Source organism: Lipotes vexillifer, unplaced genomic scaffold (genome assembly GCF_000442215.2).
Source record: "Lipotes vexillifer unplaced genomic scaffold, Lipotes_vexillifer_v1.1 scaffold525, whole genome shotgun sequence".
In the NCBI taxonomy this organism is placed as follows: Eukaryota; Metazoa; Chordata; class Mammalia; order Artiodactyla; family Lipotidae; genus Lipotes; species Lipotes vexillifer.
Window position 1 is genome coordinate 200,849 of NW_006786891.1, and position 6,892 is coordinate 207,740.

Sequence of the window (6,892 nt, forward strand, 5' to 3'; positions counted from 1 at the left end):
AGGAATGACCTGCTCCTTCGTGTGCGGCTCAACGTCAGCCAGGATGACGTTCTGTATGCGCTGAAAGAAGAGTGAAGGGCTTCACAAGGAATAACTGTGATCTGTTGTTTTTAAAGAGCCCTGTTTCCATTTCCTAAGCACATGGAATCATTGTAGCAAAGTATACTGAACAGCAATGGCTGTCATGTATTTTGCAATTTTCCATTAAATCATTTGCTTTTTCTGGAGTGTTTGGGAAGTTTTATAGTCATTACAGACATCAAATTATAAAACAAAACCATCCTTCCTACACTAGGCCCTCTCTCTGGGTTTTATTTCTGTTAGTAGCCCTGACATTTATTTAATGGTAACATACCATGTATATAAATACATGCACACAATTACGGTATCTATATAAAATAGTTCCAGGAGAGTAAGTAAGAAATTACTTATATTGGTTGCCTCTGGGAAAGAACTGGTTGGCTACCTTCAGGGTTAGAGGAAGACATTCACTGTATGTCATTATGTATCTCTTAACTTTTGAACAATGTGAGTGTAATATACTTAGCACATAAAAAAGAACTGCTGGAAATAATATCAGTAATAAATAATCCCTAGTAACAAATAGCTAGAAAATGGAATTTTTAAAAAGATACCATTTATCATAAAAATAATCTTTAAATAAAAAATACTTAGATGGCACAGAATATATAAGGTACCTAGGAATAAATCTAATAAATGTAATTAATCTCTAAATAGAAATCAATTCCAATTAAAATCTTGGTAGGGTTTTTTTGTATAACTTTGCAAGTTAATTCTGATAAACCAACAATAGAACGAACTGACATCTAAAACTTCATGTCAGCTACTGAGAAAATACATCATCCATGTCATAGTCCTGCCAGAAAGGTTTGACCTGAATCTACTGATGAGGAAAATTATCAGGTAAATCAAAATTGAGGGAAAAATATTCACAAAGCAATGATTCCTCTTCAAAAATATTCATATCACAAAAGAAGAAAAAAAGGAGAAACTATTCTAAACTAAAGGAGACTAGAGAAATGAGAGCTAAATAGCTAAGTAGACTGTAAGAACCTTGATTGGGTCATGGATTTAAGAGATACACACAGTTATAAGCATTATTATGGACTACATTCGTATTAGGTAATAGGATTATGTAAATGTTAAGTTTTGTGGGTGTGATAAATTATTGTGGTTGTGTAGCAGAATGTCCTTGTTCTTAGGAGAATCATGATAAGACATTTATGAGTGAAATATAACATCTGCAACAAATTAAATAGCTCAAAAAATACATAGATACATATATTTATAACTGCTCGTAATGGACTAAGGATCAGTATCAGAATATTTTAAAGCATTATACAATAAGAAAAAGGAAAATGGGTAAATAAGGCATCCACAGAATAAGAAATATAACCAACAAAATGGAAACATAGTAAAAGAGGCCTACAAGTCAAAACACTCCCACATCTATTAAAAAAAAATCTTCCATGGTGATATGGAACAATTGGAAACCAAATGTCCCATTGATGTAAGTGTAAACTAGAACAACTGCTTTGGAGATAATTTGGAAATATTTAGTCTATAAAATCCTATGAGCCCCCAATTTCACTCCTAGGAATATACCCTAGAGAAACACATGTAAACACCAGGAATTATATACAAGAACATTCATAGCACTGTAATGGCAAGCCATTGGAAAAGTGAATTATTTTCATACTGTGAGATAACATACAGAAATGAAAAATAAAGTAATAAGTATCAATGGATGAAGCAAAAAACAAGGTCGAGTAAAAAAAGGAGTTGAAGAATATTTGCAGTGATAACAATGATAAAATGTCAAAGCTTGCAAAAAAAAAATACTGTGGTTTGCTTAAGGATGTACACATACATAGTAGAAATGCTCAGGAATAATAAACGCCAAATTCAGGAGATTGAATATCTCTTTGGGAAAGGGTTGTAACATGAGAGGTGGCGAGGTGGCTTCAAGGTATTGTACTGGTTTTTCTTAAACTTGCGGTAAATGCGCATGTATTTGTTAATTCACACAATAAATAGTAACTATTTATTTAGTGCCTACTGTGTACCATGCACTGCTCTAGGCACTGAAGTTAAAGAACAAACAAAAGCTCCTGCCTTTATGGAGTTTGCATTCTAGCAAATGTGAAATATTGTACATTTTTGTATGTCTTAAATGTTTCATTATAAAACATTTTAAAGTTTAATGAGAAGAAATATGGGAGTGAAACTTCCATTTTATTTCTTTTCAACATTCTTTTTTTTTTTTTGGCTGCTCTACCTTATGGCTTGCAGCCTCTTAGTTCCCAGACCAAGGACTGCAGTAACCTCTGGACCACCAGGGAGTTCCCTGAACGTTCCATTTTAAAATAGTAAAGACGGTCTCTTCTTCAGGAAACCACCAAAAAGCAATAAGGAGGTGGAAAAGCTCTTTGTCCAAAGAAACTGGAAGATAAAAGTTTAGGAAATAGGCAGGAGGAAGTGATTTGCAAGGTTTTAGATGGAAGATTCCTTCCCCCTACCCTCCAATTGCATTGCATTGCCCTGCCGGATAGGGGAGTAAGAACTTGGTGTTAAAAGACAGTAAGAACTGTCTGAAGTGACTTTATAAAGAGGTGCAATGAACACTGCCTGTCATGTCTTAAGTATTCAACCCGCCTTCTGACTGGAAAAGGTACATTTAAGTGCTGAATTATTAAGAAGATGGTGAGCCCCATTTCTCTTTCTTAGACTCAGTTACACAGGGCACCGCGGAAGATGGTGAGCAGAGAAACCGCTCCTCTAAGGCGGAGGCTGCACCATCCTCACCTACACGCCGAGGGGCGGGACGAGGACTTGAGGCTAGGTAAGTGAGCTTGCGCCCAAACAGCCTCAGAGTGGGAGTGAGGGAGAAGCTTGGCGGGTAAGTTGTATTAATAAATGCGCAAGGACAGGGGTGAAACCTGCTGCGTTTGCACAAGCAGCCGGACAACCCTGAACTGTACAACGAACCTCCGTGAAAACTTCGCGTTACCTGCCCGAAGGCGCCTGCGCGCTGACAACCCCAACCTTGGAGTCACCTGTTGGAGCGCCACGCCCGCTTTGCCTTGCGCATGCGTGATACGCGCCGCACCGGTCGTGGAGTCACGTGTTAGAGCGCGAGGCGCCTCCCTCCGGGGCGCTTCCTGTCCCGGCTTCCTCGGCGGCCCAGGGGCCGCGGGAGGCCTGGGCGGTCCCCGGCGGGAGAAGGCCCGGGTTGGTTTCGGATCCGCCGCGAGGTATGCCGCGATCCCGCCCTCTGGCGAGGGAAGAGGAGGGGACGGCTGGGGAGATGGAGGCGGCTGGGCAGGGCAGGGCGGCGCGTCCTGCAGCTCGGGAGTGGGGTCCCCGGCTTCCCCTCCCCTGCGCACTCCCTGCCCTTCTCTCGCCTGAGCCCGGGCTTGGTACAGCACCGCTGGCCCCAGCCCGGTGCCCCCGGAGCCGCAGACTTGGCGCGTCTCGCTGACCCGCTCACTCCGTGTCACCCGCTCAGTTGACCGCCAGCTGTTCACCCGAGTCACTGAAATCTGACGCCTGGAGTCATCCTGAGCGCCCCCTCCCGTGAGTGCACATGCAGTTAACCTCCGATCCCTGTTGATTTTACCCCCTAACTCGAGTCGGTCCAATTCTCTCCATCCCCAACGCCGCCCCCACGCTGTCTCAGCTTCTCCCCTTTCGCCGAGACCGTTGCAAGATGCTCGGTGCCGAGACGGCTTCCAGCCGGGGTTCGCCCTCCTACTTCCTTCCTTTCTGCAGCCAGAGGGATGTTTCTGAATCGCCGACCTGATCGCATCACGTCTATTGCCTTCAGAATCATGCCCAAACTCCTTTAGGCTTAAAGGTTTTTCTTTTTTGCCCACTGCTTACATTTTCAGCTTCGCTTGTACCATTTCTTGTCTCACACTTTATGCCCCACTAATCCCAGTTTAGTTTTCCTGTGCAGGTCAAGCTGTTGTCACCTCAGAACCATTATCAGGTTGTTCCCTATGTTTGGAATCCTATTCCCCTTCCTTCCCCCCAAAATCGTCATAACTCAGCACTGGCACCACCGTCTCCAAGAAGTCTTTTCTCTCTGCTGGGTAAGGGGCCGCCCCTGGGCACCCATGGCCCCTGGTGCAGCCCTGTGTGGGTTTTGTCCAGTGATGAGGGACTCTCCGCCATGTAAATGTTCTTTGAGGACTGACCCCATGTCAGATTCATTCTTGCGCTCCCAATGCCCAGGACACTCTGATGCACAGTAGGTCCTATGAATGGTTGTGAGGTCTCTGAGTGAATCAGAATGCTGAGTCAGATTTCTCTAGAACAGAACTGTCCAATAGAACTTTCTGCAGTGATGAAAATGTTCATTATTTGTGGCTGATGGAACAGGATTTTTAACTTGATTAAATTTAAACATACATAGCCACATATGGCTACTGTGTTTAACAGCACAGTTTTAGAGCCTTTCTGAATCCTACCCAGCCTTATACCCACCCTGTACCTAAAGTTACTTCACTGAACCTGCCTTCTTAAGCCACTCACCACTCAACCACTTGAGTTTAATCCAAATTTGTCAGTGAGTTCGGTAACTTTTTATTGTGTCCACACTCCCCCCCACCCCCGCTTAAGCCTATTAACAGGTGGCCACGTCCCTTTCATCTTCCATGGTGCTTGCTTCAGTGCTATACTTCCAGGGCTGGTGTTTCAGCCTTGGGTGTTAAGCATTGCCTTCTTTCTCTGAGTTGGGAGTTTACTAACCACACCCATTGGGGGCGGGGCGTGTAGGCTGCTCCAGTCTGAGCCTCTTCTACTCCCCATTAGACAAGTGTCCAGGCTGCCAAGATGCCAGGGCCAAGACCTCGGAAGGGCCCTCAGGCCAGTGACCAGGGTGTGGCAGCTGCCAAGCAGGTACGGATATACAGCCTCCTTTACCTTCACCTTCACCTCTGGGTCAGTCTGAGCGTGAGGGTCTCTGACAACTCGGGCAAACTGGGTCACCTGTGTGGTTTCCCTGTTCGTCTAGAGACTTTGAGCCATGCCTCCTGGAGTTGGCAGAAACCTTAGAGACCCTCTGACCTGCCCCTGCCACACACATGTGGGAGATGAGGCCTGAACCCTCGTGTGTTTCATCCCAGGCTTCGTCCTGCCATGGCCACCTCCATGTGAATGATCTGGAGGGTTCAAGAACTGCCAGAGTTTAGGGTGTTCTGATGGAGTCTCAGTGCTCTCATGGATTCCTCATTTAGGCCCACAGCTTTGCTTGCCCACAAGTTGGGCTGTGGCCCAAGTCGGGGACTGATGGAGTCTCTAATTTTCTCCCTTTATTTCTTCTGGGTGCAAGTTCTGAGACTTCTTAGCCCATTTTTATTGTCTTAAAAGAGGCAGGTAACGGAGGTGGTAGGATAAAGGGCATAGACTCAAGACACAAGACCTTATTTTAAATTCCAGCTCTGCCACTTACAAGGCTGTCTCAGTTTCATCTGAAAATGGAGATAAAAATAGGACCTACCTTTACTTAGAATAGTCAAATTCATAGAGACCGAGTAGAATAGTGGTTACAGGGTGGGCAGGCAATGGGGAATTGTTTAATGGGTACAGAGTTTACAGAGTTTCAGTTTTGCAAGATAATAAGTGTTCTGTGGACGGATGGTGGTGATTGCTGCATAACAATGTGGATGTACTTAACGCCACTGAACTCTACACTTAAAAATTGTTAAGATGGTAGTGTTCATGCTACATGTGTTTTACCACAATTTAAAAGAAAATAGGATGTATCTCAGGATTATGAGAAGTAACTGAGATAATCACATAGAGTGCTACTACATACCCTGCCTGGCAGCTAGTGCTGTTATTGTTGCTAGTAATCATAATGGTAGTGTGGTCTTACTGGGTTCTTTGTAGAGTCACCAGGGAGATAAGCATCCCAGGGAGTAATGTTGCAGGCCTCAGTTTCCCTTTCTGCACATTAGGCCCCACAGACAGAGAAGGAGCCGCTGAGCTCCTGGAGGCTGGCTCTGGGGCCGGGCTCCACCCTCTGCCTTGTTGTGTGTCTCCTCTCAGCTTGGGCTGTTTATGGAGTTCAGCCCTGAGGACATGCTGCTGGGGATGGAGGAGACTGAAGATGATGGGGACCTGGAGGCTGAGCTGCTGGCCCTCACTGGGGAAGCAGGGACCACAGGCAAGAAGCCAGCACCCAAGGGGCAGGGTGAGTTTGGAGCACTTGATGCTGGGACCAGGTGGGCTCTGCAGGGGGTGGGGAGCCGGCCAGATCATCCGGTCCTTCTGATATCCATGTCCCTTCTGCAGCATTCCCACCAAGAGGCCATCTTGCCCTGCTCACTTGCCTGTGTGATGGGGAGCTCACTCCTTTCTGGACTGCACCCTCTCCCTTGTGGACAGTCAGCAGTCTGAGTCGCAGGCTGACTCAGGTCCCTATCCTTAGCCCTAGCCAGGGCCTGGTATAGACTAGGGGCTCAGTATAGGCTGAACTGGGCACACAATGAGCGCACAGAAATTGTGTCAAATGAATGAATAAGTGGTATCTCCCTCCCCAGCTTGGAAGAGGGCAGAGACCTGAAGCCTGGGAGGGTCAGAGGGTCTAAACCAGGAATCCTTAGAGAGAACCATCTCCCATCCCATGTGCTCCTGAGCTGAGGACAAGGAGAGGACCCAAGAAGGGGCTCACTGGTCGGGGAGAACGATGGCCATCACTTCTCTCTCAGTCCAAACCTGCTTTGGGTTTGATGAGCCTGGGTTTGAATCTTGGCTCTGCCATTTACCAGGATTGCAATGTTAGGAAAATTAATAAAGTTCTCAGTTTACTCATACATAAAATGTGGATAGTATTACCTGTCTTTTTTTTTTTTTTTTTTTTGCA

The 6,892-nt window shown here is 45.6% G+C and overlaps 2 protein-coding genes across 2 annotated transcripts in view; both read left to right on the forward strand.

The window, feature by feature from the left end:
- Nucleotides 1-75, forward strand: part of ORC1 (origin recognition complex subunit 1) — a 29,284-nt gene extending 29,209 nt beyond the window's left edge. The window contains exon 19 of the mRNA XM_007459610.1: nucleotides 1-75. Coding sequence (XP_007459672.1) covers nucleotides 1-75 — 75 coding nt within the window.
- Nucleotides 76-4,857: 4,782 nt separating this feature from the next.
- The window catches only part of CC2D1B (coiled-coil and C2 domain containing 1B), a 12,003-nt gene continuing 9,968 nt past the window's right edge, over nucleotides 4,858-6,892 (forward strand). The window contains exons 1-2 of the mRNA XM_007459611.1: nucleotides 4,858-4,923; nucleotides 6,076-6,220. Of these exons, the coding sequence (XP_007459673.1) occupies nucleotides 4,858-4,923; nucleotides 6,076-6,220 (211 nt within the window). The remainder of the gene's footprint in view (nucleotides 4,924-6,075; nucleotides 6,221-6,892) is intronic.